The sequence below is a fragment of the Dasypus novemcinctus genome, chromosome 2 (assembly GCF_030445035.2).
Source record: "Dasypus novemcinctus isolate mDasNov1 chromosome 2, mDasNov1.1.hap2, whole genome shotgun sequence".
Taxonomy (NCBI): domain Eukaryota; kingdom Metazoa; phylum Chordata; class Mammalia; order Cingulata; family Dasypodidae; genus Dasypus; species Dasypus novemcinctus.
Genome location: NC_080674.1, coordinates 183301060 through 183324793, shown reverse-complemented (window position 1 = coordinate 183324793; position 23734 = coordinate 183301060). Strand labels below are relative to the sequence as shown.

General features: G+C 49.5%; 1 protein-coding gene and 2 long non-coding RNA genes across 3 annotated transcripts; 1 reads left to right on the top strand and 2 right to left on the bottom strand.

Annotated features, from left to right (window-relative positions):
* Window positions 1–442: 442 nt before the first annotated feature.
* LOC139437328 (uncharacterized) lies at window positions 443–6294 on the bottom strand. Its single transcript, XR_011647106.1, has 2 exons — window positions 5884–6294; window positions 443–641 (listed from the first exon to the last, which is right to left on the bottom strand). It is a non-coding gene; the product is annotated as an uncharacterized lncRNA (long non-coding RNA).
* A 3453-nt stretch (window positions 6295–9747) lies between these two features.
* Window positions 9748–11840, bottom strand: LOC131274699 (uncharacterized). The gene is made up of 2 exons (XR_011647107.1): window positions 10772–11840; window positions 9748–10515 (listed from the first exon to the last, which is right to left on the bottom strand). It is a non-coding gene; the product is annotated as an uncharacterized lncRNA (long non-coding RNA).
* A 195-nt stretch (window positions 11841–12035) lies between these two features.
* Window positions 12036–15240, top strand: DUSP1 (dual specificity phosphatase 1). Its single transcript, XM_004464766.3, has 4 exons — window positions 12036–12725; window positions 13005–13150; window positions 13496–13715; window positions 14173–15240. Exons 1-4 carry the CDS (start codon window positions 12359–12361, stop codon window positions 14541–14543), a joined length of 1104 nt encoding a protein of 367 aa, XP_004464823.1. The 5' UTR covers window positions 12036–12358; the 3' UTR covers window positions 14544–15240.
* The last annotated feature ends 8494 nt before the right edge of the window (window positions 15241–23734 follow it).

Below are 23734 nucleotides of genomic sequence, written 5' to 3'. Positions count from 1 at the left end.
ACCACCTTGGAGATGAGGAGACTGAGGTAAAGCAGGATAGGTGATATGCCCTAATGTCATCCTTTGTGGTGACTGGCAGAGCTGGGATTTGAACCCAGACACTGGGAGGCAGCCATACTACCCTTCTCTAACTGTGAACCGTTTTAACTTTTTAATTGATGCAAGCTCTCCATTAAAATCAAGGTGACGCCATATTTCTTCCATTCGAAATTCTCTTTCATTAGCACACATTGACTCAGAGAATACTCTAAATTTTGCTAGGTAAATCATTAGATAGAATGGATAACTGCTTTCTTACAATCTCCTTGCTGGACTCCCTCCTTAAGCAGTTTCTGAAATTAAACCTAAATTAGGGGCTAGAATAAAGCGTTTCAACGGCAAATGCTAACGAGACGCATCAGAAAGGTCCTGGTCATGTGAACCCTTTGGATGATTCATTAAGTAAAATAATGTAGCAGGTTTATTATTTTTAAGCAAAAGAAAGGCTGTTTTTCTGGTCTAGTTTCTCTTACTGGTTCTCAGGCATCATCTGATGCTCATGCATCAGATTAAAATCAACTGGCAGAGGGAGCGGATGTGGCTCAAGGGGTTGGCTGCTTGCTTCCCACATGGGAGGTCCCGGATTTGGTTCCTGGTGCCTCCTAAAAACAAAAAAACAAACAATAAGCAAGCAAATGAGAAGAAAAAATAACACCGCATGGGAAGTGGATGTGGCTCAAACTGATAGTTCATCCGCCTACAATATAGGAGGTCCAGGGTTCAAACCCAGGTCCTCCTGGCCCACGCGGTGAGCTGGCCCACGTGCAGTGCTGCCGCATGCAAGGAGTGCCATGCCAGCAGGGTGTCCGCTGCGTAGGGGAGTCCCACACGCAAGGAGTGTGTCCTGCAAGGAGAGCCGCCCCACGCAAAAAAAGCACAGCCTGCCCAGATGTGGTGCCACACAAACAGAGAGCTGATGCAGCAAGATGACACAACAAAAAGAGACACAGATTCTCTGTGTCACCAAGAATGCAAGTGGATGCAGAGGAACACACAGAACAGGGACACAAGAGAGCAGACAACGGGGGGGAGTGCGAGGGGAGAGGAATAAATAAAACAAATCCTTAACAAACAGACAAACAAAAAAACACCTCTGGGAAGCTGATATGGCTCAGTGGTTGAGCACCAGCTTCCCACATACAAAGTCCTGGGTTCAATCCCCAGGCCCTGTACCTCAAAATGAACAAACCAAAAAACAGTTGGCAGAGCAGGCAGAATACAAATCACCCTGCCTTGGGCATCACTACCTGATTGCTGGGAGTCTCTGCTTCCTCCTCCGTAAATGGGGGTAAGAGAGAACCCCCCTAGTTGGGTGGCACGAGGATTAATGAGTTGATGGTTGAAGCAGTGCCCAGCACCCACAGTAAGTGCTGGATCGTGTTAACAAGCATTACTGGCCCAGGCGAGCTGCTTCTGTCACAGTTTCCACTTCACCCTGAGATGATCAGGTCATGTGCCTGGGCTCCACGTTCTATCTATCTATCTATCATCTATCTATCTATCTATCTATCATCTATCTATCATCTATCTATCTATCTATCTATCTATCATCTATCTATCTATCTATCTATCTATCTATCATCTATCTATCTATCTATCATCTGTCTATCTATCTATCTATCATCTATCTATCTATCTATCATCTATCTATCTATCTATCTATCATCTATCATCTATCTATCTATCTATCATCTATCTATCTATCATCTATCTATCTATCTATCATCTGTCTATCTATCTATCTATCATCTATCTATCTATCTATCATCTATCTATCTATCTATCTATCATCTATCTATCTATCTATCATCTATCATCTATCTATCTATCTATCATCTATCTATCTATCTATCTATCATCTATCTATCTATCTATCTATCATCTATCTATCTATCTATCATCTATCTATCTAACTATCTATCTATCTATCTATCTATCTATCATCTATCTATCTATCATCTGTCTATCTATCTATCTATCATCTATCTATCTATCTATCATCTATCTATCTATCTATCATCTATCATCTATCTATCTATCTATCATCTATCTATCTATCTATCTATCATCTATCTATCTATCTATCTATCTATCATCTATCTATCATCTATCTATCTATCTATCATCTATCTATCTATCTATCTATCTATCTATCTATCTATCTATCTATCTATCATCTATCTATCTATCATCTATCTATCTATCTATCTATCTATCTATCATCTATCATCTATCTATCTATCTATCTATCTATCTATCTATCATCTATCTATCTATCTATCATCTATCATCTATCTATCTATCTATCTATCATCTATCTATCATCTATCTATCTATCTATCTATCTATCTATCTATCTATCTATCTATCATCTATCTATTTATTTATTTTGAGGTACCGGGCACTGGGGATTGAACCTGGGACCTTGTATGTGGGAAGCCAGCACTCAACTCAACCACTGAGCTACACCTGCTCCCCCCAAGTTGGCTCCCTCTTTTTTTTTTAGGAGGCATCAGGAACCAAACCCAGGACCTCCTGTGTGGGAAGACGGCACTCAACTCAACCACTGAGCTACACCTGCTCCCCCCAAGTTGGCTCCCTCTTTTTTTTTTAGGAGGCATCAGGAACCAAACCCAGGACCTCCTGTGTGGGAAGCAGGCGCTCAACCACTTGAGCCACATCTGTCCCCCGTGGACTCCACATCTTATTACGAAATATTTTGGACATCACAGAACAGTTGAGAGAAGAACGCCATCCGCGCACACGCTTATAACCACCACAGTGACTCAACAATTGTTAAGGTTTTGCCATGTTTGATTTCTTTATCCACTGTGTGTATTTTTTGCTGAGCCATTTGAGAATAAGTTGTAAACGCTATCATCCTTCACCACTAAATATTTCCGTGCAGCTCCTACACCACTAAATATTTCCGTGCAGATCCCCTAAGAACAAGATATTCTTCTAAGCAACCACCATTAGCAATTCTGTAATATCATCAGACATCAAGCTCATATTCAAATTTCCCTTGCCCCAACAGAGGGGACTATCAAATTTTTGGATTTTTGCCAGTCTGATGGATGTGGGTCTGTGGATGTGGCTGTAATTTTCTTGTCTTATTAAAATTAAAAACTGAGCAGTTTTTTACATGTTCAGGGTCCTTTGGCAGTTATTCGCTGTGAAATATCTGAGTGTGGCTTCTGCCCATTTTAAAGTCGAGTTTTGGTCATCTCTATTTTTAAGACCTCCTTAAACGTTAGTGAAAATTGGTCTTTTTTTTTTTTAAGATTTATTTATTTATTTCTCTCCCCACCCCCCGGTTGTCTGTTCTCTGTGTCCATTTGCTGCGTCTTCTTTGTCTGCTTCTGTTGTCAGCGGCACAGGAATCTGTTTCTTTTTGTTGCATCATCTTGTGTCAGCTCTGCGTGTGGGAGACACCATTCGTGGGCAGGCTGCACTTTCTTTCGCGCTGGGCGTACGCGGGGGACACCCCTGCGTGGCAGGGCACTCCTTGCACGCATCAGCACTGCACATGGACCAGCTCCACACGGGTCAAGGAGGCCCGGGGTTTGAACCGCGGACCTCCCATATGGTAGACGGACGCCCTAACCACTGGGCCAAGTCTGCCCCCGAAGATCAGTCTTGATCTGTACAAATATACCCCCTTGTATTTTTTGTACTTTGCCTATCGAGCTTTTTGCCCTGAAAAGCTTTTTTTATTTTTTAAATTTGGTTTGCATTTTTAAGTAGTTGAATTTTTCAAGTTGTTTTGTATTGTTTTTGGAATTTGAGTTCTAGATAGGCTCTTCCTCACTCACAGGTTATAAAGGAATCCCCCCATCTTTTCTTCTAGAAATTGTAAGTTTTCATTTTTAAAATCTGGACTTCTGCTCCATTTGGTGTTAATTCAGGGTGAAGTATGAGTCCAGCTTTATCTTTTTTCCACCCAATGGCTATCCTATTGTGCCAGTATCGCTTATTTAAAAGGCCCATCAGGGAAGTGGACTTGGCCTAATGGATAGGGCATCCGCCTACCACATGGGACGTCCCCGGTTCAAACCCCAGGCCTCCTTGACCCGTGTGAGCTGGCCCATGCGCAGTGCTGATGTGCACAAGGAGTGCCCTGCCACACAGGGGTGTCCCCTGCGGAGGGGGGCCCTACACGCAAGGAGTGCGCCCCGTAAGGAGAGCCGCCCAGCACAAAAAAAATGCAGCCTGTCCAAGAGCGGCGCCACACACATGGAGAGCTGACACAACAAGATGATGTAACAAAAAGAAACACAGATTCCCAGTACTGCTGATAAGGATAGAAGTGGTCACAGAAGAACACACAGCAAATGGACACAGAGAGCAGACAACCTTGGGGCGGGGAGGGGAGAGAAATAAAAAAATGAAAAAATAAAAATCTTTAAAAAAAAAAAGGCCCATCATTGTTCCATTGATTTGAGATGCCATCTTTATCGTAGACCAAATTTCCATTTGCCCTTGGGTAAATTTCTGGTCTTTCCATTCCATTCCACTGATCTGTTTGTCTGTTCATACTCCCAACACACTGTTTTAATTGTACGGCTTTATGGTATGTTTTAATATCTGGAAGTTTTGCCCACCCCCCCACCCCCACTACCTTTTTTTACAGTTGTCCTGGCTATTCTTTTTTTTTTTTTTAAACAAATCAATTTTATTGGTACGTATTAATAAAGTATACTGGTTCAAGCCATTGGGTGCCTCCCTCCCACATGGGAAGTCCCAGGTTTGGTTCCTGGTACCCCCTAAAAAAAGAAGATGAGCAGACAAGGAACAGACACGGAGAGCAGACAGGAAGCACAAACAATGGGGGGAGGGGACGGGGATAAATAATAAATATAAATTTCTAACCAAAAAATAAATAAAGCCTACAGTTCATTCCAAGTGTACAATCAATGCTATTTGGTATAATCACAGTTGTGCGTTCTTCACTTCAATTTGCGCTTTTGCTGGCTATTCTTGATTGTTTATCATTTCATACCAGCTTCAGAATCACCTTAACTCCAGAAGAAAACAAAAACAACCTCCGGTATTTTCGAGCTGAGCATGTTAGATGGATATATCAGTTTGACCCAGGCCCCGTGGACACCTCTATGTTACCGAGTGGCCCGATTCAAGAACCAGGGGTGTTTTTCCTCATGTTTCCTGTTCAGTGCACACACCTTCCCCAGACGCAGAGGGCCGTGAAGGGGTCTCTTGGGTACAGTTTCAGGACATAGAGGACATTTGTGTGCCCTCCTGTCCCTGGTCCTGAGCAGTCCTAGCAAGAGCTGTTTCCTGCCGGCAGGGGAGGTGGAGTGAGCCAATGAGCGCAGCCCAGCGCTGGAGGTGTGACTTCACTCTCAGTGGGTGGTCAGACCCGTGGAGGCCAAGGCCAGTGAATGAATCACTTGTCCAGGGTGGCTCAGTGAGTCAGGGAGGAGCAGGAAGAGAGCCCGCGTCTGGCGGCATGCTTCCTTTTCTCTTGCCTTCAGAATCTAGAAGCAGGTCCTGAGAAGTCATCCCCCCAAGAAATAAACCGTGAAATGGTGCAACACTTCACCCCACAGGCCACACCGCTGTGTGCTGAAGAGATAAGAGCGGAGAGGGAGTTCAGATAAAACCGAAGCCCAGCTCTGCCGCTTATTGCTGTGTGACTTTGAACAAGTTCGTTAACCTCTCTGTCCTTCAGTTCCCTCATCTCTTCACAGGGTTAGTGTCTTGATCACGAGAGGAAATGAATATAATGAATATAAATGAACGCCAGCCAAGTGCCAGGTTCCTAGCAAGCGTTCAATAGAGACTGGCTATGGTTACGGATAAAAAGCACCCCAAATAACTTACCCCTAAACTGGGATACACAGTTTCTGAGTCTTCAACTCTGGTGCTGAGTATCCTGGGGATATTTTCCTCTTCCTTTCCCCGGGGGGAGAGTTGGGATTGGCTAAAGTATGACCTCATTTGCTCCCTCCAACATTAATCACTTAGTGTTTTCTAATTATGAAAAGGAAGTTATGTCTCAATTCACACTCCGTTTAAAAAGGAAAAAAATAATAATAACCAACAGCAGAAAGTTGTCGCTTCTCATTCTGGCGTCAGTTCCCCGGGCTGCTGGGGCGTGGCTTGGGGGCCCTCGTCGGCAGGCTGTGTCCTTGGTGCAGGGACAAAGTCTGTGTGACTCATGAGGCCCTGCAGCTTCCTGGTCCCTCCCTTGGGCTCCTGGGTTGTCTTCATGTGTTTGTCCAACAAACCTGCTCGAGGCCAGCGTGTGCTGGGGACGCGAGAGGCCGCCCAGCGGGTCCCCGCTCCCGGACGCGGGAGAGGCAGAAACAGTCACCAACGGGGACTTGAGTCCACACAGACTGCTCGGGCTTCATCAGATCCCTGCAGCGAATCGAGAGTCGGTTTTTCGGGGTTATTACTGTCCCCATTTTATAGGGGAAGAAACCGAGGCTCCCAAACAGAAAGTGGATGCTAATAGAGGCCCACCTCTCAGAGGCGTTTAGTCCAGACAGTGCTGTTTTCTTTCAGCTCTTGGGCCTCCCAATAGACATCCCCTCCTGGGCACCTTGAGCCTCCTTTTCTGGGACCTCCAATTTCCGTGACACTTAGCACCCAGGTTGTTCTCGTTTGTTTACAGTCTGTCCTTCCAGGATGTTTGTTGATTGAATGAACAACCGCAGCATTTTAATTTCTGTCCTCCTTAGTCTTTTTCCATGACTCTTTTTTACTGAATCTAAGAATCATCAACAGTAAGAAGCCCTCCCATTAATTTATGCACCATTATGAAAGAAAAACGACAGCAATTAATTGTCAATTGGCAATGTCAGTTGACTGACATGCCCCCAGTTGTAAGCCACGTCTCACTCTGAGATATTAAAATATGAAAAAAATGTGACTTTGATGTGATGACGATGAAATGTATTATACAAGCAATTCCTCCTTTTAAAAACACACCTTAGGGGGAAGGGATTTTGTAAATATCCATATAATAATAAAAGCAAAGTTTACTAAAGGCTTCCCCAATGCCAGGCATTATTTTAATGGGCTTTTTATACATTGTTTCCTAACAGGGGCTGTCAACTTTTCCTGGGAAGGGCCTGAGGTAGATATTTTAGGCTTTGCAGGCTCTTTAATCTCTGTCCAACCACTCACCTCCTATTGAAATGCAAAAACAACCATAAACAATACGTAAATGTAAATGTATGGGTGTGGTATGGTAGTCTCGTAAAACTTTATTTTTGGACACTGAAATTTGAATTTCACTTACTTCTCACATGTCATAAAACACGTTCTTCTTTCAATTTTTTTTTAACCATTTAAAATGTAAAAATCATTCTCAGCTCATGGGTTATTATACAAAGAGAGGCAGCAGGAGATTTGGCCCCATGGGCTGTCCTTGATAAACCTCTGTCTCATCTAATCTTCACATCAGCCCTACAAGATAGACACTATTATCCTCATTTTACACCTGAGGAAATGGAGGCTCAGAGAGGTAAAGTAACTTGCCCAAGGACACACAGCTGGCAAGTGGTCAAGCTGGGATTCTAATCCAGGCCATCTAACTCTGTAACTTGCTTTCAACTATGTTGAAACCCTAAATCTGGCTGCCCTTTAATACTTTTAATTTTTCCTCCCTGGTTACAAAGATTATTCATTTGTGTTTAAAAAAAAAAAATTCAAACCACACAGCTATAATGAAGAAAGTGAAAGTAACCCCACCCTCCAGAGAAAAACACTGTTAACGGCTTGAACACATAGCTCACACACTGCTCACTAGAGGCAGAGTGTTCTGGACACTCTGTGCCTCTGGACAGGTTGCCTAACCTCTCTGAGCCCCTCCTCTGTCACAGGAGTGGGCTGGAGGAGATGACGCAGCGCGGCAGGTCCTCCCAGGCCCGACCCTGGAGATCTGTTTTCAAGGGTTGCGCAACCGCAGCTGGCTCTGTCCTAACTGCCTGGGTGTGGAGGTGAAGTCATCCTCGCCAGCCCCCCAGGGTGGACCCAGGTAGCTGCTGAGGCTCCCCACCTGTGGCCGCCCCTAAATTTCAAGCCCTGAGCCACCACCAGGGAGCCAGGGCTGAGCGGGGGTCCAAGGGGGCTCTGGACGGGCTCCAGGGCTGGTAGCGGGCAGCGGTGAGCAGAGCTGCAGGCGTGCTGGGAGTCGGGGGCTCCCCCAGGGCTGCCGGGACGGGCTCACGGAGGTGGCAGCCTCAGCCACTGGGCTCCGCCACCCCTGGGGACAGGGCCCCAGCCTCTGTACTCCCCTGTTGGAGCCACCTCACAGGACCACTGAGGAGCTCATGAAATGATGCCTGTCATGTACCTGGTGCAGAGAAGGCGTTCAATAAACGACAGTTTCCTTCCCCTTTCACCCTCAAGTTGTGGACCTACTGGGTGCCCCGCAGAGTGGGGTGGGGAGTACCAAAGATGAGTCCCAACCCTCAGGCTTGCAGTCTCCCAGCGGGGGTAAGGCCAGAACCTGAGGGACTTCTACGGGGGAGGGAGAGGGTGGAGAAAGCAAGGGCTGTGGAACCCGCACTTCCCCTGGGACTCGGGGGTTGAGCGCGATGATGGAGGAGATCCGAAGGGTTGGCATCCCAGCAGGCAACAGGGGGGACGGCGTGAGCAAAGGTGTTGGGGCGGGAAAGGAGACAAATTTGCCTGGAGCCCAGCTGGGAAATCAAGGAGAGTCATGAGAGTTTGGGCCAAACCGATGACCAAGGCCCAACTTCTGATGTCAGGCTGAGGATTCGGCGGGCAATGGGGAGCCATGAGCGGCTACGGAGCCAGGTAGCAACCTGTCAGTCAAGCCGCTGTGGGCCCCCCGAAAGGAACTCTTCTGGGTGTGACACACACCAGGCCCTTTCTTACAGGCTGTCTTCCTTAGTCCCATCCTACAAATTCCCATCTTAGTCCCACCATACCGATGAGGTTCAGAAATGTCAAGCCTCTTGCCCAGTGTCACACAGCAGACAGTGTGGGCTGGGCCCATTTTCTGGCTGTCATGGGATTGCCCTGGGGGTAGGAGCCCAGGCAGGAAGCGCGCAGCATTGATGATCTGGACTGCAGGCTGGTTGACAACGTTTTGTGGGAGCTCCAGCCTTTCACCTCCTGTGACCCCAGCACAAGTTTGAAGTCTGCTTTGAGAGCAGGATTAGGACAGAAGCGTAGGGTAGTGCCAACCCTGGCTATATCCCCTCTTTTATTTTAAAGTTTTTCAACAATTTTATTCATATACCATACCACCCATCCAAAGCATACAATCAATGGCTGGCTATACTTTTGTTATTTTATTTATTTACTTTGGCTCTACCCTTTAACACATAGTCTTCCCCAGAGTCTCCCACAGCCCCTGGAGGTAGACGCTGTCTTCATCACGAGAGGCAGGGGTAGCTCGGGGAGGTAAAAATGACTTACTCAGGGCCTCACGTTAAAGATGAGGGGACCAGGCCACGCCTTCTGAGCCGAAAGCCCTGGCCCCTTCCCGTTGCCTTCCAGATTTATTTCTAAGCATGTCTAGAGCGGGACAAGCCCAGGTCAGAAAGGCCCAGTTTTCTCCCCTCGGCCAGCATCCGCGGCCTCCTTGCCGCCAGGCGCACATGCCAGCCCCTCGGATCTTCCGTAGTTACAACAGCCCAGCCCAGGATGGCCTCTTTGGCGCCATCCTCAGCCAGAAGCAGCTTCTCCACCGCCTGGATCCGCGGCTTTACCACCTGCGGGCAGGTGGGCTGCACAGCCCCCTCTGCTTGCCGCCGTGTTACTTGGTCTCAAGGGGTGGCCTTCCCTGAGCGGGGCCTGCACCCACACCTGCTGGCACCTCTCACTCGCTGCTGCCGGATGGACCTTCTCCCCAAGACCCTGGAGTGCACAGGAGCCTGATCATATAAGATCAGGGGAGCGGGACCCCAAGAGAGTTGATGAACCGTAAGGAGAAGGGGTGGGGGAGGGCCTGGGCTCTGTACCCCCCCACCTCTCACAACCACCCCCAAAGCAGGCAGGAGAAGACCCACGGTCCAGAGGCGGGATTGGGGACCAGGGAAGAAACTCGCTGAGGTGCATCCCACAGCAAAATGACAGTGTGTTTTTCAAGCCCACTTCTCTGGGCTCTTTCTAGCAAAGATGAGAGGGAAAACCTCTCTGAGGTCAGCAGACAACCTGACTCCAGGCCGGACCACTGTAATATCTGTACACAAAAAGTTTTCTTCTTAAAATGTGGGTTGGGGAAGGTCTAATGAATGGTCTTGCTTTAAAAAAAAAAAAAAAAAATGGGGCAGATGAAGTTGGTATGCAGTGAAAAGTCAGCAGCCGTAAGGCTCTGTGATCCAACACACAAAATATGTTGGGTTCCTCAGCCAAGAAGTAGTATAACAAATAAAGAATTTCTTTTTTAAAGATATTGGGAGGGTGTTGCCATTTTGGGGAACCTCTTTGCTGCTTACCTCCGCCAATGTTCATCTGAAAGTAGGAAATGCCCTACAAAACAAAACAAAACAAAACAAAATGCCCAGGGTGCCGAGCTTAGATAGAAGAATATGGGCAGAACCTGGGGATGAGGGTGTGTGCGCACATCAGCAAGCGAGACAAATGCAGAAGTGACCTCCCGTAAGCCAGTCGGCAGAGCAACGACATTGGGCGGCGGGTGAAATCCCCCAGAGCGCAGGGGAAGAAACCGCAGAACGTTCTGGACTCGGCACCCCGGGCCGGTGGCGCAATGTTTATGTTTGTGTACCTGGCACGTCTGTGTCGCCCCAGCGGGCTCCGCCGCCCCGGATGCCGCCTCGAGAAACCAGGGCGCGGGTGGCCCCACGGGGTGGGGGTGGGGGGTCCTCCCAAGTGTTTGGCTGGGGGGTCCAGGTCCCGGAAATTCTCGAGGCGCCGAGGCGGGTGTGGACGTGGAGCTAGCCCAGAAAGCCGGCGAGCGTCGGGGCGCGAGGCTGGGGCCGTCTCCTTTTCCGGGTGGGAGCCGCCGAGCCCAGCGGGTAGTAGGCGCTCAGGCAGCACAGGCTTGTGGGTCGGGGAACGGGAGAAGCTCCATTTGTCTGGAGCGAGCGTGACGAGGAGCGTGCTCGTTGGCCCCTGGGGGGCACTGTCGAGGCTCGCTGGGGTTCACCATCCCCCAGCCCGCCACCCTCCGAACCCGAATCCCGGAATCCACACCACGACCTAGCGACCCCCCGCCCGCGTTTCAGCCTCCGGACCCGCCCCTCCCCCGCTCAAAAAGTATTGTAGTGATCACACAACTAGGAAGGACATTTTTAGGTGAGTGCGGGTCGGGGGATGAGAGTGCATTTTGTTCAATGGAAAAACTTAAAAACAGTAACGTCAGAGAAAGTTTGGAAAAAGGGAAACCTTTTCGAGATCCCTTCCACCCCACCTCGCCCCGATCGTTTTTGATAGGAACGACATTTCTGCGGACAAAGAAATTTCTCCCACCCCCGGCTCAGGTTCCTCTGGGTTCTCCGCTTCCCAATTTCCTGGCAGTGTAGTGCCGGGCAAGTAACTCGCTTCTCCTTGGGACCTCAGTTTCCCTGCCTGTTTGGTGACGGGGAAATACAGGGGCGCAGGAAGCGCCTTTCCGCTCCCGGGGGCGCGGGGAAGGGGACGAGGGAGCGGGGGGAGAGCGACGGAGGGGGAAGGGAGGCGAGGGAGCGGGAGGAAGCACATCCTCCGCTCTCCCCGCCGCCCGCCTCCCCGAGGGCGGCCCCCCGCGGGCAGCGCGCCCTCCTTTTCCTCGCGGGGGCCCAGCGAGCGGCGCGCACCGGGCCCCCGGGGCGCACCAGGCGCAAGCCGGCCGGCCGGGCGGGGGCCAGGGCGGGAGCCAGCGCGCGGCGAGCGGCCCCGGCTCCGCAGCGATGACGTCTTCGCCTCTGGCTCCTGCGGCGCCAGGCGGGGCCGGGCGGGCGACGTCACCGCCGGGTCACATGACGGCCATTCAGCCAAACAAGCCCCCGCCCCGCGCGCGCCCGCCTCGTCCCGCCCCGCCCCGCCCAGGGGCGGGAGAGGCCGCTTATAAGCGCGCTCCCCGGGGCCCAGTTTGCTGCGAAGGACATCGGGGTTGTAGGTGCAGCAAAACTTGGAGGGACCGTCGAGAGAGAGAGAGAGAGGGAGAGAGCGCAGTGGAAAGCTGAGGTGTCCCGAAGTCCATCGCGACACCCCCTCGCTTAGTCCAAAGGCAGTTTTTGGTTCCACGCACGCAGTCCCAGACTCGGGCTTTTTCCTCGAAAGCCGTCGTTCCGCCCTTGGCTTCCGAGGACAGACAAAGGGCTCGGCGAGCGACGCGGGAGAGACCTGCACGCTGGGGGCGCTGGGACCGGCCATGGTCATGGAGGTGGGCTGCCTGGACGCCGGAGGCCTGCGCACGCTGCTGCGGGAGCGCGCGGCGCAGTGCCTGCTGCTCGACTGCCGCTCCTTCTTCGCGTTCAACGCCGGCCACATCGCCGGCTCGGTCAACGTGCGCTTCAGCACCATCGTGCGGCGCCGGGCCAAAGGCGCCATGGGCCTGGAGCACATCGTACCCAACGCCGAGCTGCGCGGCCGTCTGCTGGCCGGCGCCTACCACGCCGTGGTGCTGCTGGACGAGCGCAGCGCTGCCCTGGACTGCGCCAAGCGCGACGGCACTCTGGCTCTGGCCGCCGGCGCGCTCTGCCGCGAGGCGCGCGCAGCCCAAGTCTTCTTCCTCACAGGTACGCACTCGGGGAGGCTCCGGGGCGGGCTGCTCGCCCCCTGCGGCCTGACGGGGGACCCCTGGACCTCAGCTTCTGAGGGGCTGCCCCACTTGGAGCGCATGGGCGCTGGAGTCTTTCTCCCTGGGGACGTTTCACTGGCTTTGTTTGGCCGTAGGAACAAAGACTTGCCTGCGCTTCTCTGATGTAAACTTCCCAGCGCTGGTGGGTGGGGAAGTGTCTGACGGTACGCTGTCCCTGCGATACTAATGGAAAAAAAATGTCTCTTTATATTCCCAGGAGGATATGAAGCCTTTTCAGCTTCCTGCCCGGAGCTGTGCAGCAAACAGTCGACCCCCATGGGGCTTAGCCTCCCCCTGAGTACTAGTGTTCCTGATAGCACGGATTCCGGGTGCAGTTCCTGCAGCACCCCACTCTACGACCAGGTTAGTAGGGGCCCCATGCCAGAAGGGGGAAGTGACAGCTGGCAAAGGCTTGGAAGAGCGGTGCCAGTGAGACTAGAGAGAAAGTGACCTGCAGCTTTATTTATAACAGGGGACATAGGGATATCACGTAGTCCTCTGTTCAACGATCTGATGAGGCTGCGTCTCAGAATGCTGGCGCTTCAGAAATAAACCTGTTGGCCCTGCCGGAGCAAATGAGTTTAGCCTGCCTGTTTCCAAGAAGGGCATCTGAAAGTTGACTTTTCCGGCAGGGAGTTTTTGTGGGTGTGGGCATTGGTCATCGACGTTGGACACGCTTGATGAGTGTCGGGTTTTCCTCAATTTTAGGGTGGCCCAGTGGAGATCCTGCCATTTCTGTACCTGGGCAGTGCCTATCACGCTTCCCGCAAGGACATGCTGGATGCCTTGGGCATCACCGCCTTGATCAATGTCTCGGCCAATTGTCCCAACCATTTCGAGGGGCACTACCAGTACAAGAGCATCCCCGTGGAGGATAACCACAAGGCGGACATCAGCTCCTGGTTCAACGAGGCAATTGACTTCATAGGTAAATGGAGTGGATGCCTGCGACTTGGTCCCCACCCCTGTTTTAACCGTTGAGCCCATCCTCCATGGCAAGGACTTGAATTGAGTCTTTCCAGCCAGCATCCAGACATTAAATGTCAAGTCTGGTGAGGGCAACATCCTTGCAGACTATAGATGTGATGTTCTAGTTTACAAATAGGCACACTGGGGCTCAGAAAGATGAGCCGGCTTATCTAAGAGCAGTCTGCTGAGTGGAGAAGCTCCTTCGAGATTTAGGTCCCGACCGTATTACCTCCATGAATGGCCTCATATGATGGCACTAGGCGATGACCCTCTCTGGACAGGGCACACCTCATATGATGGCACTAGGCGATGACCCTCTCTGGACAGGGCACACATGCCATTTCTGAGGCACTCTGCACGGGGTTGGGGGTCATGCTCCCGAGCTCTTAAATAAGCAGCTGCCCTTTGTTTTCCAGATTCCATCAAGAACGCCGGAGGAAGGGTGTTTGTCCACTGCCAGGCGGGCATTTCCCGCTCTGCCACCATCTGCCTCGCTTACCTCATGCGGACTAACCGAGTCAAGCTGGACGAGGCGTTTGAGTTTGTGAAGCAGAGGAGAAGCATCATCTCCCCCAACTTCAGCTTCATGGGCCAACTGCTGCAGTTTGAGTCCCAGGTGCTGGCCCCGCACTGCTCAGCGGAGGCCGGCAGTCCCGCCCTGGCGGTGCTGGACCGGGGCACGTCCACCACCACCGTCTTCAACTTCCCCGTCTCCATCCCCGTCCACTCCACGAACAGTGCGCTGAGCTACCTTCAGAGCCCCATCACGACCTCTCCCAGCTGCTGAAAGGCCACGGGAGGTGAACTTTGCAACCCCCCAGGACTCCGGGCTCCTTGAAAGAGGAGACATGCAATAACTCCAGGGAGGGGGCTCAGGGGGCTCACGAGGGCAGGTCCTTATTTATTTAATCTCACCCGAGTTCTACTGCGTTCCCAGACAGCCATAGAGATGACGTAGCATCAAGGCATTTGCTGAACTCAGCACATTTGGGACCAATATATTGTGGGTACATCAAGTCCCTCCGACAAAAAGGGGCAAAGGAGAAAAGGGACTCAGTGTGTGAGCCTGTTTCTTTTTGCTTGCCCCTGTTTTTTTGTAGAAACTTCATGCTTGACATACCTACCAGTATTACCATTCCCATTCCTGACGACACATATGCATATGAGAGTATACCTTATTTATTTTTGTGTAGGTGATCGGCCCTCACAAACGTCGTTGTCTACTCCTATAAAGAACCAAATACCTCAATTTTTCTGTTTTGAGTACTGTAATAATCCTGTAAATATAGCGTGAGCAGGTTTGTTTTCAGCACTGATGGGAAACACCAGTGTTGGGTTTTTGTGTTTTTTCAGTCGCCAACAGTTGTATGTTTGCTGATTATTTATGACCTGAAATAATATATTTCTTCTTATTAGAAGACCTTTTGTTACATAAGGATGACTTTTTTTATACAACAGAATAAATTATGGCATTTGTATTGAAATCTCAAGGCTTTATTTCTTTGGCAGCCCCACCCAGTCCCTCTCCTACCCGGCTACTTGGGTGTACAGAATGTGTCTCCAGATCGGGTTCCCTATCGTTTGGTGACTTCTCAGTCCCACAGATGCTTGGGTTCCCAGGGAACTAACAAGGGAGGTCTCTACGAAAAAACAGGCGATATTGCTGAATTTTTATCAGTCAAAGTGCCCATCCAGACCCTTTCAACAGCCGTGTCTCCTCCCATGTCACCATGGACTCCAAAGCTAGAAGGAAATGGCCTTTTACCTGGGTTGTGTTTTTCACTTCATACCTTTCCTGGGGTAATATGAAAAGTAGTGCTGAGTGATGAGGAATGATAAAGTTTTTCAAAACACTTGATGAAAATGTGTTCCTGCTACGAGTAAGGCCACATGTTCTACCTACCCTCAAAACAACTCTAGAAGGTCTTTTGCAAATGATGTGGAGACTAGGGTAGCTGCAGGAGTTGGGGCATTGGTACCTACAACTCTTTGTTTTCTAATTCTATGTTTTGAGGTTTATCTCTTCTCTCACTTGCTGGCTCTTTGCTTTTGAAAAGACCTTTATTTTTGTAAAAATAGCACAATGAATGATTTAAAGAGTCAAGCATTATAAACAAAGGCAATGTTCAGTCACCTGAGGTCCCACCCCCCACCTCCCCCCCACCCCCGGCACCCCTCTCCTGGACTTGCTTTAGACATCTACTTGTATGCACAGCGTTCCCAGTGGCTGCCTCCTTCAGGTCACTTTGGCTTTGATTTCATGATTTTGTTAAAGAAGGTCGGCAATTAAATCTGAATCGCTCTGGGGCAATATTCTGAATTTTTATGCTTTCTTGCCAAACAGGCGAAAACAGAAGGTATAATCAACCTCCGGCCCATCATCCAGCTTTTAAACGTATAAAATTAAGTAATAGTGTAGGTCTTGGGTTACAGGTCCCTCACCTTCTGCTCCCACTGCTTGTTGCTGGAAAAAGTGCTGCACGAAGCAGAAGAGGAAACAGCTCACTCAGTTTGTCCCCGAGTGCCCTGTGCGGTGGTCCTGGCCCAGCTCAGTTGTTCAAGACCTTGATGCAGAATGGGTGTCCTTGACCTCCCCCCACCGGATCACCATCTGCCACCTGACTCCCCGGGCCTGAAAGATCCCTGTGTTCCAAGTTCTAAGAACTTACCCTGGGCTGGCATTCTCATTTCCTCTGCTGGGTTTCCGATTGCAAATACATCCACATATCCACGCCTTTCAAAACGCACCGTACCCAATGCTTTTATCGAACCCTAGAAATGTACTACTGCCAATATCTTCCTTCGTGGAAATGTACCAGCGACTGAGAGGCTGTGGCAAATGCATGGCTGACTTCCCTGAGGGCTCAGCCCATCACTTTCTGCTTGGCAGGCACAGGCTGAAGCAAAATTAATCTCCAATGTGATCCGCACAGTGGAAAAATACAGCGGCTGCCTAAGGGAGCCGCCAGTGAAAACAATTCACTCACTTCTCCCAGGGCAAGCCATTCCACCTCCCGCCAGCCCGGAGAGCCTGTGTGATAAACCCCTTTCCCCTCGTGTTGGATTCAGTGTTAGGGCTCTCTACAAAAGGTTACATTTGGCCCGAGACTGCTTTTCTTGGGGAAAAAAACAGCACCTCATTATGAAAAGATGCTTATGCTACATTAAAGTGTTTGCAGTGCAAGATTGAAATAGAGAAGACTATTGTTTAATACTGATAACGGGAGTTATCATAGCTGTCAGTTTTAAAGCTAGTACTTGTGTGTCTCATTTAACCCTTGGCTGTGGGGTAGGTATTACCCCATTTTACCGAAGAGGAAAGTGAGGCCCAGAGAGGTGAAGTGGCATGCCCAAGGCCACACAGCAAGTCACCGGCACCACGGAGATTGGAACCAGAACCTGAAAGAAGGCTGGAGACCCAAGTCCAAGTTCAGTCTAAAGACAGCTTAAGGGAGTAGGGAAGAGTGAGCTTCAGAGCCCGTTAGACTTCATCGTGGCTTCTTCACCATGTAATTTTTGTTGGGAAAGCTACTTATCCAACCCCTTTGGGCCTCAATTTCTTTCATCTGTAAAATGAAGATAATAAACCCTGCTTCCCTTGTGAGGAAGAAGCAGGCTCAGGAATATAAAGTGCCCGCAGGTACAGGCCCTGGAGAACTGTTTAGATCCCCTTTCCTGAAAAACGGTTCTAATGACCTCTGGCATTGCCCAGGTGTCAGTTTTCCCATTTTCCCACAGGCAAAAGGACGGGTTGCCCTGGACCTAATAGGTAAGGCTCCTGCCAGCTCCAATTCTAGAAGGCAGAAAATGCACCAGCGCATGCTTTATGCTTCTCTGCGGTTTCCAGGCACCCATTATTTCATCAGGATTCTTCCAACCCCAAAGCCGCCTCCGTATTCTTCCCTTTCCTGGGAATTTTGCAAATTGTAGCTAATTGGCGTTGGCCTGGAAGCCTCCTGCACCCATTCTGCTCCTTCTCCTGGCCCATCCGAGGATGACATCATGGTGTGTACACCTTTAAGATTATATAAATCTGTGATCCTACAGTGGCCTCCATCCCCATGGTAACGCGGAGGAGTTTCCCCTTTGTGAGGAAAGCTGTCGTGTCACTTCCTGCTGCTGACAAATCAGTTTAAGAGATTAAAAAAAGGGGTTGGGGGTTGGGGCGGGAGGCGGCCTGGGAGAAGTGCTGGCCGAGGTGGTTTCTGGTTGCCATACACAGAGGCAAACAGCGCGGCCGGCCTGCCCGGCAGCCCCGCCCGGCAGCCCCGCCCCGTGCCACGCCCCGCGCCACGCCTCGCGGCCCCGCCCCGCCCGGCAGCCCCGCCCCGCGCCCCGCCCGGCAGCCCCGCCCCGCGCCCCGCCCCGCGCCCCGCCCCGCCCGGCAGCCCCGCCCCGCGCCACGCCCCGCGCCACGCCCCGCCCGGCAGCCCCGCCCCGCGCACGGCCGCGCTCTCACCCCTCGCCGGGCCCCGGGTGGGTCCTGGTCACGCCGGATCTGTTTCTCTCCGCAGGTTGCAGTTTAGCGAGCAGGTGGGGAGGGCTGCCCGCTTCTGGGGGTTCTTTTGGGGCTTTGTAGGGCAAGACTATTCGAAAGCAGCTCCTGGGTCAGGAAGAGACTCTGTCCCCCTTGGTCAGCTCAAGAAAAGTCTTTCCTTCTTGCAGAACACAGTATGCACGTTGCTAAAGCCACGGTTGATAAAACTGTACTAAGGAAAGCACCTTAAAACCACCTTTTTAAGCTAAGCAGCAGGTCCACTCATTCATACGTTTATTCATTCAACAAATATTGAATGATTTTCTAGGGCCCCAGATGCTTTGGTTCAAGATTAAGTTTCTGCTCTCAAAGAGCTAATGATGGGGTAGCAGATGTGGCTCAAGCTGTTGAGCTCCCGTCTCCCACAGGGGAGGTCCCGGTTCGGTTCCCAGTGTTTCCTGAACAAAACAACAAGCAAAACAAAGGATAAAACCAATTTAGGGAAACCACTGTGGCTCGGTGGTTGAGCGCTGACTTCCCACTTACAAGGTCCGGGGTTTAATCCCCTGATAACTCAAAAGAAAAAAAAAAAAGGAGGGGCCTATGAGGGAGGGAGGGTATATAAATATGATAATTAAGAAATAAGATAAAATAAGATAAGAACAAAGGCTGTGAAGGTGGGTTATGAAGAGGGAAGGGCATTCTAGATTTGGGTGGTCAAATCAAATATCACATTTGACTGGCTAAGCTAAGACCTCCTGAATGATACAACCCAACTGGTCATTGGAGAGGTGAGCTGAGAAGATGGTTCCAGGCCAGGAGGGTGGCAAAGACCTAGGGTGTGAGAGGTAGTTCCATTGACCGATGCAGAGAGCTGTGAGTTTGTGCCTGATGTTAGTCATCTGTTTGTGAGTCTGTGCAGGAAGGGATCCTCTCTTACACATTTTTGCCTCACCCCCAACCCCAACCCCAGGGTTTAGTCCAGGGCTTTGAACAATAGGCACTTTATACATGTCTTTTGAATGAGTGAGTGTGCGCCATTCATTTAACCCATCGCATGTACTCAGTAGATGTTAGAATAACACAATCAAAGGAAAGTCTGACATTCTGTTTCGAATGCCTGGAATGAAGCTGATTGTCAAGTAGGAGTTGCATGACCTCGGCTTCTCTCAAAGCCTCAGATATCGCATCTCTAAAAAGGGTGTAATGAAAGTACTTGCTTCACAATAAGATTAAATGAAATATGTATAGAAAATGTTTGCTGTTACTTGACACACAGTAAGCAGTAAATGTTAGCTATTTTAATCATTATTATCATCATCATCAAGTGAAAGATGAAAATATGAAAACAAATATTTATTGGCAATTAACTTTGTAAAAAATTTCTCTCCCCTTCCCCCCCTCAGTTGTCTGCTGTCTGTGTCCATTCATTGTGTGTTCTTCTGTGTCTGCTTGTATTTTTGTTGGCGGCACCAGGAATCTGGGTCTCTTTTTTGTTGCGTCATGTTGCTGTGTCATATTTCCTTATGTGCGGCATCATTCCTGGGCCGGCTGCACTTTTTTCACGTGGGGTAGCCCTCCTTATGGGGCGCACTCCTTGCGCATGGGGCACCCCTACGTGGGGGACACCCTTGCATGGCATGGCACTCCTTGTGCGCATCCGTATTGTGCATGGGCCAGCTCACCGCATGGGTCAGGACACCCTGGGTTTGAACCCTGGACCTCCCATGTGGTAGGTGGACACTCTATCAGTTGAGCCAAATCCACTTCCCAGCAATTAACAACTTTTAATCTCTAGCTAAACCTGTCTCTTAACTGCAGACTTTACTCCAGTGTCCCCCTTGACAGATCCATTTGTTTGTCAGACTCCCAAACTTGGCAATTTCCAAAACCAACCTTTGATTTACCCCGAAGCTAACTTCTGCAGTTTTCCTACTTTCGTTACTGGCAAATTTATTCTCTCATTACATCAGATAAAAACATTTGGAAGATGTCTTTGATGTTTCCTGTGAAGCTCTCAAGCTATATGAACCCCAGAAAATCATGTTCTTAAGGGTAATCCATTCTTGTGGGTGTGAACTATTGTGGGTGGAACCTTTCGATTAGCTTATTCCATTAAGGCATGGCCCAGGGTGGGTCTTAATTTTCTTGCTGGCGTCTTTTAAGAGAATGTAATTCAGAGAAGGAGAAGGCCATGGAAGCCAGCAGCTGAGAGCAATGAAACCCAGGATAGAAGGAAGAGACCAGCAGATGCCACCATGTGCCTTGCCACGTGCCAGAGGACTTCAGGGTCGCCAGCAGCTGGTCTTTGGGGAGAAAGCATCACCTGATAAGGCCTTTATTTGGACATTTTCAGAAGTGTAAGCTTGTAAGCTAATAAATCACCATCTTAAAATTCAATCCATTTCTGGTATATTGCCTTCAGCAGCCTAGCACACTAAAACACACCTCCCTTTCCCTTTTTCTCATAACCTATATCCAATTTATTAGCAATTTGATCCTTTTTCAAAATATATCCATTTCCAAAGTATATCCACCCCAAAACACTTCTAAAACTACCTCTCCAGTCCAGACCACCGTAATATCCTGTCTGAATTACTGCAGTGTCCCTGGCTAGCGTCCCTGCCTCTGCCACAGTCCTCTTCAGTCTACTGACAACCAGAAGTCAAAGCTATCTTTTTAATATTTACTTTAGTGCAGATATGCTGGTAAATTCTTCCAGTTTTTGCTTGCCTACTAATGTTTTATTTACCATCATTAATGAAGATTTCACTGGGCAAAGAATTCTTGTTTGACTGTTTATTTCTTTCAGCACTTTGAAGATAAGTTCTGTTGTCTCCTGACTTTCCTTGCGTTGGGAAGTCAGCTGTTCATTTTACTGTTGTCCCTCTGAGGGTCATCTATGTTTTCCCTCTGGTTGCTTTAGGATTTCTCTTTGTCTTTGTGTTTTAGCCATTTTATTACAATGTGTGTCTGTCTAGTTTTCTTGCTTATATTACTTGTGATTTGTAGTGCTTCTGAATCTGTGGCGTGATGTCTTTCTTCAGCTTTGGAAAATTCTGTCGTTATTTCTCTATTTATATACTTTAGCGTATTAAACACAATTATATTAAAACCTGTGACCAAAAACTGGATTCTCTTGTGTTTATTCCTATTTACTCATATGCATGGCTATTTTTGATTGTGTGTCAGGCATTTTATATGAACATTTTTTGGAGATTATTTTAAACTGAAGATGATGTTATCTTCCTCCAAGAGGATTTACTTTTTTCCCCCTTAGCAGATGGATAGGGGTTGAGGAATTCCAGATCACCTTATTCCAATCAGAGAGCCAAACGGCTGGAGACGGCTTGGTCTAGGCTTTAGACACTGTGAGGGCTGCCCCTTATTCACAGGGTAGGCTTTCGGGCTTCTAGCTAAAAGCCTGGGGTGAAGCTTACCAGGCTCCAAACCTGGAAGGCTTACCTTTGGGTAATTCTCTTAAAAGCTTAGGGATGTATCAGGTTCCCCTTTGTTGTACCCTGAACTCGAATTTTCATTTCCTTAGACTTGTGAGTCTTTGAAAAGCTCTGCTCAGCTTCTTAGCCTCTAGTCTCCTTTTCCAAAATTAGCAGGTGTCTTCTGGGGGAAAAGGCCCTGACTGCTGTGTTCATCCCTCTGGGTTTTCTTCTCCCAGACTGGGAAAAGAACCCATGAGTCCTCACTGCCCTTTCTGTGCTCCAATGTCTTCAGATACACACACGTATTTTTTTGGTCCAACTTCTCTAGCCCTCAGCGGTGGGGTTGGCCTAAATTACATGGTCTGCCACAACCAGAAGGGATTTAGACTTTCAAAATCCAGAGCGAAATTTTTAGCACATACATTGGATCATTTTTATCCTCTGCTTAAAACACTCCCACAACACCAGCTGTCATTCAAAATAAAAGACTAAGTTCTTACAACGGCCTAGAAGACCCTACATGATTTGTCCCCATGGACTATTTCTGCCCATGTGTCCTCACTCATCTCTTCCAGCCATGCTGGTCTCCATGCTCTTTCTTGAATGGGCAAAGTTCACTCCTTCTTCAGGGCTCTGGGCTGTTCCCCTGCCTGGACTGATCTTCCTTCAGGCTCTGCAGGGTCAGCTTCTTCATCTCCTCCAGGTCTCCACCCCAAACCCTCTAAACAGAGCTAGTCCCTGACTGTGGCCCCATGTAAATTATTGACCTCCTTTCCCCAAACCTGGCACTCCCATATCCCTTACTCTGTTTTACTTTTCTCCACGGCACTTCTTACCATCTAATATTTACTTGTAGGTTGATGCGTCCCCACTAGAATGTACACTCTTGAGGGCAGGGAGCTTGTTTGTGTTTTCCACTGCTCCTGCTCTTAAAACAATGCCTGGCAAGATGTGAATGTTCACCAAACGTGATGAATAAACTGAAGAACTTTGAAGGCTGTGGACTACTGCCCTCCTCTTTGGGTGGGTCCAGGACCGGAGCGAGGGGGAAGTGATTCTTTTCTGCACAACCAACTTCTTTCCTTTCTACATGAGGCAATTTCCCTTGGAGACCTCCCAACAACAAGCCACGGTATACAGATGAAATAAAGTATAGGAGAGTGCTTTGTAAGCAGGAAATGACATGAGGGGCCTGGCTACGCAGGACCCGGCAATCCTGGTGCTCAGCTCTTGGGAACAGGGCGATGATTCTGGAAAGGACAGTCGTGGGAAAACCTGCCTCAGCGACTCCACTAGAGCCCCATCCTCCCACCCACTTCCCCCCACATTTCCTCCCTCCCATCCAAAGAAGAATTTCCCCATGGCGTGTGCTTCTAGCGAGGAGAAGGGGGCAATGGGTGATTCATGGGGAAGTCTGGAGATGTGCTTGGGGTTTATGACTCATGGCCTCTCAGCTAATAGATGGATAGATATCCCTTCTAAATCTCCTGGTAGTGTCCTTTGCCAGGGCCTCTATGACTATTGGGGATTCTTGTCTGGGCTCCCATAGAGCTTTCACCCACCACCTTCCTGGAACTCAACACTCTGTGCTGTTGTATGTTTGTTGCTCAATAAATGCTGATGGAAGGAAAGAAGGAAGGAAGGGAAGAGTGAGGGGAGGGGTCACCAGCCTCCCCCATCAGACTGTGAGCCACGGAGGGCAGGGACCAGTTTTCTCCATTTCTGTTTTCCCAGCCCCCACTGCAAGGCTTGGCATATTGCAGGGAGATGAGTGGGTGAAGAAAGCTTTTGTGGGTCTTGAGGCACCCCTTTCTAGGAGAGTGCCAACTGGGTAGGGTAGGGTGAGGGTGTCAGTGCCAGCAGGGCTGGGGTTTGGTGTCCCCCTGTGGAGGATGCTGGAGAGGCTAATGTCATGGCAGATGGTACCAGTCGGGATAGGCACCCTAGACCCAAACAGAGGTCAGTGGTGAAACCCACCTTGCCTGAACACTACCTGCTGCTGGGTCTCACGGTGGACAATGGGCACACCGGGATGGAGAAGGCAAGGTTGCTGATCTTGGA

Excerpts from the sequence above, each read along its gene's own strand:
- DUSP1 (XM_004464766.3), top strand. The coding sequence starts at position 12,359 with ATGGTCATGGAGGTGGGCTGCCTGGACGCCGGAGGCCTGCGCACGCTG. Across the intron at positions 12,726-13,004 it reads CCAAGTCTTCTTCCTCACAG|GAGGATATGAAGCCTTTTCA; the intron begins GTACGCACTCGG and ends TTATATTCCCAG. Across the intron at positions 13,151-13,495 it reads GCACCCCACTCTACGACCAG|GGTGGCCCAGTGGAGATCCT; the intron begins GTTAGTAGGGGC and ends CCTCAATTTTAG.